Source organism: Scomber scombrus, chromosome 20, assembly GCF_963691925.1.
Source record: "Scomber scombrus chromosome 20, fScoSco1.1, whole genome shotgun sequence".
NCBI classification, from domain to species: Eukaryota; Metazoa; Chordata; class Actinopteri; order Scombriformes; family Scombridae; genus Scomber; species Scomber scombrus.
Genome location: NC_084989.1, coordinates 16,161,365 through 16,175,392, shown reverse-complemented (window position 1 = coordinate 16,175,392; position 14,028 = coordinate 16,161,365). Strand labels below are relative to the sequence as shown.

The 14,028-nt window shown below is 39.2% G+C and overlaps 1 protein-coding gene across 1 annotated transcript in view; it reads left to right on the top strand.

Annotated features, from left to right (window-relative positions):
• Nucleotides 1-14,028, top strand: part of ptprn2 (protein tyrosine phosphatase receptor type N2) — a 124,071-nt gene that overhangs the window by 70,526 nt on the left and 39,517 nt on the right. Inside the window, exon 11 of the mRNA XM_062441614.1 lies at nucleotides 4,779-4,843. Within this exon, the coding sequence (XP_062297598.1) occupies nucleotides 4,779-4,843 (65 nt within the window). The remainder of the gene's footprint in view (nucleotides 1-4,778; nucleotides 4,844-14,028) is intronic.

The following is a 14,028-nucleotide window of genomic DNA, read 5'->3' as shown; positions in this document are numbered from 1 at the left end:
GGCTGAGCAGAGACGGGGTGATTATGGTTTATTATAGTCTAGTCAGTGCAATCATGATGATAACACAAGTATACAGTCTACACTCAGGAAGCAATTTATTAGGAACAGCTCTGCCATAAATTCTACTTTTACAAAGCTCATATATTTTCAGTTTTTATTGATGTTGTCATGAGATAATTGTTCTTGTTTATTATTAAAGTCTTCGCGGGTTTTGTTGTTCTGGAGTGCATTATATTGAAAAGTTTTGTCCTCCCCATTAACAAACACACACAAATATTGGGAACACTTTTCATATTCGACAGTGTAGGTTGCAATATATTGTGGTGGGTTTAACTGTTTTTGAGCAGCAATGAATGCGACGAGGCCAACTTTGAAAATCAAATGTGATAGTTGGAAATTTAGGGAAATATTCTAATTTCTTGCTGAGTGTTAGATGAGAGGAATACCTGTAAGGAGAATACAAAGCTAAATCCAACAGCCCATTAGCTAGCTTAGCATAAAGACTGAAAGCTGATGGAAGCAGCTAGTCTGACTCTGTCCTAAAACAAAACTTACTAACGAACACACCATATTTTGTTCGTTCAAACCAAAGTAAATGAATGAAAGGTTTATGTTAGGTTACTGTATCGGTCAGATTATTTCTTCTTCACAATATTTCTGGTCTTTATGCGAAGCTAAACTAATCAGCTGTTTTGTGTAGTTTCTCAACATACAGACATGAGAGTGGTATCAATCTACTCATCTGGGAAAGAAAGCATATTGTTTTTTGATAATATTAGTTCTATTTTTTATTTGTTTATGTTTTTTAATGAAAAAACCTTCCAGGTCCAACTTATGCTGTTGTCCATATTAACACCTTCATTCACACATGCACATCCATTAAATTTGGATTGAATGGTCCCATGTCCTTCAGGCTATTTTCACTGTTATTTTCTCCAGTAAAACTGTTGCACGTGTATGTTATTTCAATTGAAAGCACATAAAAAAGGAGCGCGATTGAACACAAATGGAAAACCTTTTGGCTTTTACTGTGCTTTTTTTGACTGCCGAACATCAGATGATTTGGCTCAATATGACTCGGAAACTGAAAAGATCAAATGAGCAGCAGGGATCAGATTTCGATATTAGAGATCAGACTAGATAGATTCAGACAATGCCTATTAAAATGGCTGGAGGAGTTCCTTTGAAATGAGACCTGACATCTCTGTTTCACAGTCCGTCAGGAGTATTTGGTGGCTAATTTGAAGCTTATAAAATCTGTGTGTGTGTTTGTGTGTGTGTGTGTGTGTGTGTGTGTGTGTGTGTGTGTGTGTGTGTGTGTGTGTGTGTGTGTGTGTGTGTGTGTGTGTGTGTGTGTGTGTGTGTGTGTGTGTGTGTGTGTGTGTGTGTCTTTGGGAAAAAGAGAAAGAGAGTGTGCTCCAGTGGGAGGTTAATATAAGGGGTGACCAAAAAGAGATGCTGTAGGCTGTTATCTGTACAGTCAGTAACAGTAAGCAATCCATTGGCTGGATTCTCACTGAAGCCCAGATCCATCACATTGCCAGCTAATGAGCTCTGCAAGTACATTGTATTTACATTGAAAGTGGCTGTTGGGTGACTGTCCTCTCGCTCAGGTTGATTGGAGAGTCCTCAGCTTTGATTCAGTAAGTAAATACTGACCTTCAGGCTTCTTTGGTTTCGCTATAAGACGGTTAATGTCAGCTTGTCAGTCAAACCCAGAGCAGCAGTCACCATAACGCGCATGTGTGTGTGTGTCGATTTCAGGCTAATCTTTCGTAGTTTGACTCATGATGTGGTGCCACCCCAGAGGGGTCCTCATTAGGACCAAAACGTCGTGTGACCTTTTAGCAGCTTCGCTCCCCCCACCACCTACGCCCTTGCCCAGCTGGGTCCAATTACCTTGCTCATTACCCCCCTCCTAAATAGCACCAGGACCAAGCAGGTACTGTAGCTATCTATGGAGAGGCAATATGTCTGTGACTAAATACAGGGGTGGTAACATGAAATGAAAATGAGTTTCATTTTGGAGACATGCCATTTGAAGATTTTTCTCCTCTCACTAATGGCAGATCTTTTTCTCTCCACTTCTCTTATGTGCCATACTAATTTAGCTGTACAACAGACTTTAAAATGTATACTGTATTTGACCTTTCCTGCTCTCTCACAGCCTCTTTTATCCTCCTTTTAGCCATCCTTTAGAGACCCCTGGCTGACACCTAAAATATATGATGTCCCTTTTTGCTGCCATGTTGATGGGATGATAGGATGATCAATGTTTCCTTAATAACCAGAAAGAGAAAAGGGGAGAGAGGAAGAGAAAGGGAGATGGATGATTATCCTAAAAGTAGCGTGCTTAATTAGATGGAATGCTGCATACATTGTGGACTGAGTGGAATCATTGGGATAGATTAAAACACTAATTAAACAGGCCCTTGCCGAATTGTGTGAGGTGGGGTTCAGCTCTTCAGGGTCATTTGCATAACCTTCATCTGGGGAAATGGGATTTAAAGGACCTACTCTCTTTCTCTTTCTCTTTCTCTCTTTAACTCTCAATTTTTTTTCCTTTTCCCCATTACCAATCACATTCACATGCTAACAAACCCAATTAAAATTATGCTCCATTTTTTCCTTTCACTCTATAATTTGGCATAATCTATTAAGGCCCCTTTGATTTTGTTTTCAATATAAATGTTTCCATCAAAGTGAGGAAGGAGCATTAAGCACAGGAGGTGGAAAAAAGTCGGCAAAATGTGTGATCTTGGACGATGGATATTTAACATTGCCTCACTTTGGTATGATTTGCATAAGAATATCTATCGTGAACAAAGCTTTGGAAATAGCATGCCATATTTGATTAGATCAATAGATCTGAGGATCAAACTCGGGTGGTGTATTAATTACTGCAAGAACAAAGGCAGGAACTCAAGTTATTGTGTGCTCTGAATCTACAAGCACTTTATCTGCTTTCTGGTAATCTTCAGTAGGCCTCAACGTGGAGGAGGGCATCAATGAATTTTTATTGGTAAACCTTTTTTTGCATGTTCTAGGTTTGGCAATGCCAGTCTGTCAGTCAGCCTCTTTGTTCCAGACTGAAATATTTTATCAAGTATTTGATGGATTGCAATGAAATTTCACACAAACAATCAAGTTACCCAGACAATGAAGCCTGATCATTTTGGTGATCCCCTGACTTCTCCTCTAGTCTCTCAACAACTATTAAATGGATTGCTATAAACATCCTAATATGATAAAATACGATGGTGATCATGGTGAAAATCATATCTGCTAAATTTTCACCTAAATGTATGTGTTAAGCAGGTACAGCATACTTGCAGTAAGGTATACCACAAATGCATAGGCACCATGGCTGATGACCTCCTTTAAAATGTAACTAGACATGGGGGCTATGGCTTATAAGGAAATATCCAACAAGTCTTCCCTAATTAATGGACAAAATACATCATTGTCCATCTAATTCAGAACAACACAGAAGCTTTTTCTGATCTGGTGCCTCTTCTTTGTACCATATAAATCACTACTGAAAAATGTTTTGTGATGTGACAGTGCTAATAATAATGTTGTGTTAGGTTTAGGCACAAAAACAGCTTGACTAGGTTTAGTCAAGATTTTTTTAAACCAATGTTTACTTGCGGTTGAAAATGGGAAACAAGCAGAGATCCCCTTTATTAGAATCAGATGTCTTGTTGACTCTGAACTCATCCTTATTACGGACTTACCACTAACTATTAATGTCACTTGATTTCCTCCTTTGAACCAGTCATAATTACTTTGACTACTGGAGGACTTCTGTCACTATAATATATGTTATTTTGGGGCATTTGCATAAATGACTGACCATTAGGTTTTTCTTGAGTGGACCATCTAGAAATACTGCATGGCCACCACAAGAACTGTAACTAGTCAACATGGACTGCTTTTGCTGTCTCCTACAGATGTCTGCTGCTGGTACAGATTGCTGGTGGTGAAAACTATTCAGTTATCTTTTCTTTTTTAGTCACACACATCTAACAAAACCCCTACCCATACCCTCTATCACATTAAATGAAACATAAATCCAGATATAATTCCCTTATTAGACCGTGAAACAAGACGGTTCTTCCCACTGTCACTTGATGTCACAAAATAAAACAAAAAAAAACAGTGAAGTGTTGGGAGTATAACTACCGCATGACGTGATCATGTAGGGTACATCTGTCAGCTGTTGATATCAACTGCTAAAATCCAACAATGAGCTATAAGTCAAAACTTGTATATTTTGCTGTGAGTATCTGCAAAGGGACTAGTGTTGACCCTTGTGTAAAGCATAGACAGCTTAAATATCAGCATATTAGCACTGTCATTGCAAGCATGTTAGCATTGAGCTCAAAGCACTGCTCTGCCTTCCAGACAGCATATCTTTCTTCCAAGTGTCATGACAGACTCCTGTCAACTAGCAATCTGCTGTCTGACCGTGAAGATTGTTTTGCTTCTCTTCTTGATTTTTTTCTGTGTGTGTGTGTGTGTGTGTGTGTGTGTGTGTGTGTGTGTGTGTGTGTGTGTGTGTGTGTATGTGTGTGTGTGTGTGTGTGTGTGTGTGTGTGTGTGTGGGCGCCGGTCATTCTCTATGACCAGTTTGATATCTGACTCATGCCATTACATCCATTGCATCATTCTCAGTTTCAGTGACCACTTGTTCTGCCTCAGGAACTGACAAATCTGCTACTTTGTCATCCACTGCTCATACTCAACACCTCCTCTGCTTTTGTCTCCCCATGCAGTCCAACAGAAGCAGCAGCTGGAGAAGGAGTCAGGCCTGAAGATAGTGGAGGCTGGAGTTAGTGATGTAAGTTATACTCACCAAAAATACCCGTTATTCTGCTGTGTGTCTAAAAAAAAAAGAGGAAAAACAAGAGTGAGAGTGGGCATGCTTGCGATTGTGTGCGTCATCTGTGTTTGGGCTTATGGGACAAGAATAACTGAGTGAGTTCAACTTGGCATCCGTATCACACCTGCAGCTTCAGTTGGGCAGCCAAACACTAATCTTTAGCAGCAATGAATTCCAAAAGACATATCCATGAGCGTAGATTTGAGTATGTCCCTACCAATAACAAGGTGTTGCTGTCCCTACAAGTAATTTTATTGATCTCAAATAATGCCACAATGCTAAGTTTGTGTGTTTTCTGCAAAAATGTGTGCTATAATGATAAAGAGTGAAAGAGAAGGATATGGGGGACATGTAGCAACCCTTCAAGCTGTACACATGGTTGACTAGCAGCAGCAGCATCAATAGTAGAGTCGGTGAGGTAAGGAATCTGAAGTGGTTAGTATTTATAGTTGTTTTAAAAGTTTCAGAATTTATAAAAATAAAAAACTTCACTGGACATAACTAAGATCATTTTAAATTCTGTATTTGCAGGCAGTAGGTGTTGTTAGCTTATTCGTAATTGTTGCTCAGACATGCTGTTTATTTAAACAACTTCATTAGCCTACTGTTGGAGAAAATTCTTCACAAATCAATTTGAGACATCTGGTACATTTTAAAGAATAACCTTTTTAAGTAGCAGTCAGTATCAGCTTAGCTTATATAATGAGAACGTTCTGTCATCAATCCAAACATTAACTGTTTGACATAGTGAGAAAAATGAGTGTTTAATGCCATCTCTCCCCTTTCCAATGACTGGATCAAGAGCAGAGTTATTGTTTAATATGTATCATTAAGACATGAACATTATTTACAAGCTAAATTAGCCATAGCTTGTCCAACTGATTTGTTTGTGACTGTCGGGCACCATGTCATCCTGAATATTCTGTCAGCAGCAGTCTAAGCAGCACAGAGACACACAGACAAGTGATCCGCGGCCTCTCAGGTGAGCTTTGATGTCACAGAGACAGATCTAGCCGTAAGTTCAGGAGTTGAATGAAAAATAATACCAATAGAAGTTTTTGAGATGATTTATAGATAGCTCTTAGCATCATTGTGGCTCTGTCTGTTCAGTCGCCCAAATCCACAAACTGAAGGAAGGACAGAATCTCAGGTTTCTATACATTTATGGTATTGTAATATTTATTGTCATAGTCTGTGATAGGTTATTTAAATACAAATTTTGGTCCAATATCAATTAAAAAAAAAGTCAAAATCAGAGAAAAATATTATGATACGAGTCCGGTTTCAGGCAAGTCAGCAAATGCATATTCAGTAAAGTAACCATTTTGTAGAGACAGACTCTTTATGCGTGTATGTGTGTGTGCCTATTTAAGAGAAAAGAGTTTAAGAGAGCAAGTACACATACACAATTATTTTGGCATAAAATGTCCTTATCAAAGTAAAAACCAAACCTACATCCTCACACAATTCCTTTTAAGTGTTTTGCTTTGATTACCATCCCCCTTCATTCATTTTTCGTTAGGTCTCTAATAGCTCTTGTCACCATGGCAAATAAAACACAACAAGACAAAAGCCTGGTGCATTTTGTAAAACTTAAAGCAAGTGTTGATCATCGCCGCTGAGCAGCAATAAGCAGATTATCTTGAGTGCTGTCACTTTGTAGGGGAGCACTGATGCTCTTGTGACATATTCATTGGAAAAAATTAAGAGGAGAACAGGAGGACACTCAGGATGATCTAGATGAAAGGAGAGTAAATGTGTATTCATTCAACACTGATAAATATTCATATGTATCAGAGGTAAGGATCTAATCAAGCACCCATTGATGCGTCATAGCCCTCCATGCTTGCCTGGTAAATGAGTTTCTGTATGGAAATGAGACAGACAGCCTTAGACCCCTGAGCTGCCCTGATCATGAGGCATGCTGGGAGCTAAATGGATGTGGCCTGTGCATCGTAGGACAGTTGCCATTGGCAACAACCGTCATACACTGTATAGACAAGATCATTTTCCTGTGTTAGTCCCGTTGCTGTCTGTGCTGTCTCCTTTTTGGTGTCACTGCCTTTCTTCGCCCATCTGCCTCTCACTTATATCTTTTTTAACACCACATTTTCTCTCATCTTACTCCACATTGTGTCTTTATCACGTTCTTCTTAATTATCTCTGATTCACGTTTTCCCCTTTTTCTCTTCACAGTGACTTTTGTCCTGTTCTTTGTCTGCCTCTCCTTGCCTCCTTTTCATTCTTTTATTCCCACTCAGACTGATTCCTGCGCTTAGCCAGCACTGGTACAGGGCTGTGTTTGTCATATTGGGCCTATTTGTAGATAATTAGCTGCAATAATAGCCTCTCTGCAGGAGCCAGGGTGAGGGAGGGATGGATGGAAAGAGGGAGGGAGGAAAGGAAGAAACTGTCTTCCACCTCATGGGGAGAAAATCTGCGCCAGACTGTTTGTAGAAATGCATGTTAAGGAAGCACAGCGTTTACTTTACTACAAAGAGAGAGTTGGCGAAGTATAAGCCCTGAAAACTCTCCGAGCACATTTATTAGCAACAGCTTTAATGTAGATGTGTTGATCTCACCAGTTTGTATCCAAGAAGTGGAGAGTTGAGGGTAAGTTGGGGAAAATAGAAGCTTTTGACAGGAGAGCCTGTGGAGTGGGCTCTCCAAATACATTAGTTTAAAAGGTGTTAAACCAAAAGCCTGCTTTCAGTAAATTTGCAGTAAATTGACCACAGTTATGAGTGACTACATACTGGAGGTTGCAGAATGGGTCGTCTTTACCCTGCTTATTAGTGGCAAAAATAGAAATATGCTGGGTAAATTGTTCAGTGGATCCATAAGAGGTATAAAGTGAAAAATTAAGCAAAGCACGGTAGGTACTATGCCTCAGTGCAGACAGGATACTTTCCCCAAGCATGAATAAAACCATCAATGTGGTTGGTATCATTAAGTCTTATCACTGACGACAACCCCCCCCCCCCCCCCCCCCCCCCCCCCTTCTCCATTTTTATTTAAGAGGTGACAAATGACAAAACAGCTTAGGAAGATGTCCAGATAGAGTGAACGTCAATAGCAGTAGATGCAGGCGAGGATAAGCAAATGTCAAAGTGGGGGGAAGGAGACATCAATCAATAGGCTGAGCAATATCTACTCCATTATAGATCGCCAGGAAGTCGGCTTCCTAAGAGGGAACAAAACAACAAAAAATGTCTACTTTGTTTTTTCGTAAGTAGTGTATATGTGGGGCATAAACTGTGTTTTTTTTCTGGGCATCATTGTTATTAACAGCTGAGTCCCAAGTGGGAATTGCACTCTTGTGGAGACCCAGAAGGCAAATGGAGGTCTTCTCACAGCAATTTATAAGTCCTGTAAATGTGTGAAAAACTGTGAGGTGGGGGGGGGGGAAGGGAAGCGAAGTGGAAAGAAATTCATGGTTGACATGGCCTCTTTGCAGATTTAGCAGTCACTGGCCCCACTCACTGTTCCTCTCTGTCTGTATTCATAGTGCATTGAGACCATACATAGATTACATATATCCATGCTATTATCAGACACTTAAAGTGTGGAAAATAGGAGGGGGTCGGTGTCAGTCACCCTCCATGCTGGAGACTAGCGACGAGGCACTAGGCGAAAGGGTTGCTTTTGCTGGCAGCCATAGACAGAGCGTAGCTGGTACCAGTAGGGAGCATGGAGAGGAGGAACAAGGGAATAAAAGCAGGCTCAAAAAGATATTTTTGAAAGGGAGGGGCTTGTCGGTCAGATGTTTTTTGGTAGCGCTTGCTGTGGTTAGAACTGACAGAATACACACAGAATATTATAAAAACCTCTGACAATCCTCATGGAGCCTGAGGAGAGAAATATTGCATATTTAAAGCTTGGAAATAGTAGCTTCCAGTGCACTGCAATTTTGAGTTATCCACTTGTTAATGACCTTTAAATATTACTTCATACTTGCATGGTGATATTTAATCTCAAAATTATTTTATGAGGTTAAACATTTCTCTGCCAATATTGCCCTGATTAAGGTCTTAATGACCAAAAGCAGCAAAGATTCACACTGATATGAGTATGCAGAACATTTCCTCTAGATTAGAAATAAAATATAAAATAAAAAAAAGAAAGTATACAAGAGTTCTGACAGCTGAGACGACAAAACTCCACCTTCACTGAAGCTGAGAAAATATTGCCTTATGTAGCACAGGCTCTATATCAACATTTTCCTCACCAAACTAGTTTTGAATACACCTACTGATAGAATCAGCTTTGAATAGTTAGCATTAATGCTTAATGACTCATAAAACATTTTAAGATGTAAATGTGTGTAAATGAGTCATGTTTTCCCAGTTTTCTGTTTTCTTCATGCTGATATTTTCAAATGCGTCGACACATTTGGCCCCCCTTTTTGAGATGGACCCTATGTGATTAAGTTGGTTGTTAAATTGAGATTCATTGACAGTTTGACAGCGGTCTCATGTTCGAGATATCTCTGGCAAACTGCTTATGTGAAGAGGCACTCATTAAGCACAGAATTCCCTGAGCTGCATGTCAACTGATAATTCAACCACTAAATGTAAATCATATATGGCTGGCAGGGAGTCTCTGCACTGTTCATGAGTGTGTTGTCTGTGTCTATGCATGCATAAATGTAAAGTAAATGTGCCAAGTGTGAATGTTTGACTGTCCTTCACACATAATTTATATTAATAAGGGTTAAGTGTGCATTTTTCTTGCTTTTTGCATGCCCATAAGGTGTGACTATATGTGTGGGAGCTTGTTTTCTTCCCAAAGTTGCTGCAGCAAAACGGCCATATCACAAATATCCCAGTTGAGTCCTGTAGCTACATAACTGAAGTGGATGCAGGTGAAATAAACATTAGTTAATAATCTTGTCATGCGTCAAGTTTTGAGAAGCTGTTGGAGAATGCCAACATATTATGACGGTCAAAAGCTCATGTTATACTTCTAATCAAAGAAGTAAGTGCAGAGGCACAGAGGCATAACTCATCTCGGAGAAAGGTCACATGTAATGATGACCCCTCACAATGGATTTGAAGGCTTTCTTTCCAATATCCTGTGTCATAATTAATGCAGAAGCACATCTATTTGAAGATGTTGTGATAGGCTTTCTCAGGAAAATACGAGTGCACATTAGGTTTGAATTTATTAGTATGTATTTTACAATTCAAATTATTAAATATACAATTTCATGTTCACAGTAGGCCAACTTGTTTTGCACTGATTTCAAGTTATCAGCCAAAAACAGCTGTACAGTAAGAGTATTAATATGTTTTTTTCTGAAAAGTTAATTGAGTTTGCATATGCTAAATCCTAAATAAAGACCTTGTGAAATTGCGATGGCATGTCTCTCAAGTGATATGGACATAACTGTGCTACCTTTTATTTTTATTTGTTTGTTAGTTTTGTTTGTTGATGCTTGTGTTTAAAAAAAAGAAGGACATTTAAATGTAATGTGTGTTGGATTTAATATCCCTTCATTTTACCATCATCCGTCATTTTTATGTTAGGATAAAATACAACTGAAACTTGAGCAACACAAACTAAATGTGTGCTTCATCCTCAATGAGCTCAATAGGATTCAACAACACATTAAGTTTGTTTTTCATTTTGTTTTTCACATGAATATTTATTTCCACATTTTTTATATTATGCGTATGATTATTAGGCAATATCAGTGCATTTTGCTTTCCTTTAATCCAACAAAGCCTGAATATTGTAGCATATACCACCTAATAACAAATACCATGTGCAACCATCAGCGGATGCAATTCCTCCGAGCGAATGGGACAAATAATTTCAGTGGGGACTTCAAAGGAAAACCACATTGACCGTTTCCTACTACAGAGAACAGACAGAAATAAATTAATAACTGTGATAACAGTTGTGCAAATTGATCTTGTAACGGCATGGGTATATGCTTTACTTCAAAACATATTTCCCCATGTTGATTTTTCAAGCTGTTTTTTTTTAAGAATTGGAAGATGAGAAAAATACATTTTTATGTAAATTTCTAGATCGCTTATTGTCATTTAATCGTGAGAGTGTTGTTGAATGTAGCTCCTCAGTGGAAATGAGAGTGGCTTGGAAGCACTGGAGGGTGTAGCATATTCTACCCATCCTTATGTTGTTTACAACAGTATGTGCATGTGTTCTTTATTTATACTATGTGTGTATTTATCAGCCAATCAATTCCACATTGGCCCTCAATTACGTTCTCCACATTGACAACCTATCCAATCTCCTTGAGACACTGTAATAAACCGAAACAATAAAAAAATTGCCACCTATAAAATTTCAACAGTGCAGGAAGGCCAATCTGGCTGTTTTAAAAGTGGCTAAAATGCCATTACTGTGGCAGATCTGGATGTGAAATGTCATATTGGAGCAGCCCCACTGTGCCTGCAGCCCCGAGTAACACTGCCTCTTTGGAGACTCCAGCTGCCTCCCACTGATGAAAGACCGTCCAGCAGTTCCGTTTCTCAGCAACCTTTTACCATCACCTGACCTTTGGACTGCAGAAATGCCTTTGATACCATGCCATGCAGTTTGGTATTTGCCTCTCTCTATATCATGACGTGTGCTCTCCCCCGGGTAAGGGTGGACTTGTCTGTTTTTAATGAGTGCCAGATTGTAAAGTGTTTACTCTCCTACCTTTTGCTTCTTTTATGTTCTGCTGCCTTTGTTAAAGTTAGGTACGGTTACTGTGTATAGTTGACAGTGGTATTTTTACTCAATTCGTTGAAGGGCATTTCTTCCGCCTAGGTATTAAATAAGCAATTTTTTTCTTTGGGTGTACTCATCTCTTCCTGGAAAAAAACCCCATCATGGCCAAGGTGGCCTTGGATATAGTATGAAGGTTTAGATCAAATTAAAGCAAAAACCCACTGATGAAAACTCTTACATTGTTTTAAATCATTAATCTGTGATGTTCAGAGCTTTTAAACATGTATTTTAGGAATTCTTCCTCAGTTAGTGATTTCCTGCATTTCCCACAAATACTCAGGGTAGATCAGTGGTTGGCAGCGTTGCCTCACAGATAGATGTAATGAGGGAGAAACCTTGTCCTTTATAATTATACACTACTGTTAAATTAATTTAGTACTTAGTAGGCTACAGTTTAAAACCCTACATTGAAAACGAAGCATATGGAATAAGTGAAAATCTATCAGATATGGACTTGTATTTGTGGGTGGGAACTGCTATCTAAATTATTCTGTTACAACTTATGGTGTCATAACACAATAATGCTACAATCAATCATTTAGTACTGCAGACGTGTTGCAGACAAACAATTGATGGTTGAGATTTTGTTCTTGTGTTTTTGTATACTTCCACGTTCTTTGCCGACAATTCAAAGTAACTTAGATCTGCGGGTACGGTCCAAAATGCTGTGGTACATCTGGTCTTCAACCAGGCGTGAACATCTCATATTACTCCATTTTACATCACTTTTTACCACTTTCTCATTTAGGTTGATAAGGTTTCTTGTTCACTACAATCTGTAAATCAACAATGACAAGCCCAGAAATCTCAATCCAAATTCTTCTCTTGTGTGGTCCCTCGATGGTCGAACGAGTTAACTCACACTGACACAGTTCAGTCAGTGAAATCCCTCTCTGTCTTGCAAATCACTTAAGGACATACTTCACCTTCATATGCTCTTTCCCCCTCTATCTCTACATCCTTCTCTATCCATCTCTCTCTCTCTCAAAAAATGCAATTTGGTATGCACTTATGTGTTACTTTATGCACCTGCAACCTTGTGGCATTTATGTCAAGTGGAAGATGGAACTGACAGTTGCGTAATTCAAAGGTTTCTCTTTGATCTATCACTGCTTGGACTGTGCCTCATTTGTACGTCGCTTTGTACAGAAGCATCTACCAAATGAATACATGTTAAAGGACACCTATTACGCACATTTCTAGGTCTATATTAATATTCCAGGGCTCTGCTGGGATATCTTTGAATGCTTAATAGTTCAAAAAAACGTGTTATTTAAGTCATATTGGCCTTTTAAACATCTGCTCAGTTCAGCCTCTATCTGAAACAGGCTGTTTTAGCTTGTCTCTTTAAGGCACCCTCCCAATGAGCCTACTATGTAAACATACAATAGTAGTCAGATTTCATTTATTTTTCTCGCTCTCTATTTGAAATGGAAACTTCTCAAATACAGCTGTAATTGTTGGAGGTTGAGTGGACAATGTGAACAAGCCATGGAACAACCTTAGCAGCAAAGTCTCGGAACAGACGCCATTTGTGGGCATGTGTGAACAATCTGGCTTCATCATGAGGAGGAAGTATACCTAACACTGCAAATGAAGCGTTCAGAGCAGACTGAAGGTCTGGCTTTGACTTGCATGGAACATTTTACATACATTCACCTCATGTTTTGGAATATTGTCTATGTTTAACATAGACATCCAACATCATAACAGTATAAAAATAACAAAAAGCATATGTCCCCTTTAATGAAAAGGTATGTCCTGCACTTTCTTTATAAACGATGCATTGTCATGCATGTTTGAACAAAATTGCTGGCTGTTTATGGTAATTTGTTGACTTGTGTCTGGCAGTGGCAGCAGTGGGTTACAACTGGATAGCATGGCAGAGGTTTTAAATGTCAGCGTTGAAGGGGGATACGGCTGCCATTTGGCCTGACAAGCTGCATGCCAAGGGACTGGCAGCGGGATGCAGGGGCAGGGTGCTCCCAGCCCCGGCCACGGAGCGCTCACCTTCTGCCATTTATCATGCAGCTACTTGCCTAGCATATCTGGCACTTTACCACTGACAGCAGCAGGAAAAGCCCTTGCTGCAGGCTAACCAGTGGCCCATGTTACTCTTGTTGACATCCCAACAAAATTAGGGCAGTTGCATTTGTTTGACTAAATTGAGCTTTGCTTTTCTTATAGTTTAGTAGTCAGAAAAGCATTTATCCTTTGAAGTTCATTTAAGAAGTGCTGTCAGTGAATGTACACCCAAAATTATTATTTCTGAATACTTCCATGATCATTTTATTCCAGTAATAAGGCAAAGGTAGTAAAACAGCATGTAATCGTAAGTACTATGGAACAGACGGCTAAGTACTAATCAATTATCAGCATGGGTTTGATATTTAATTACA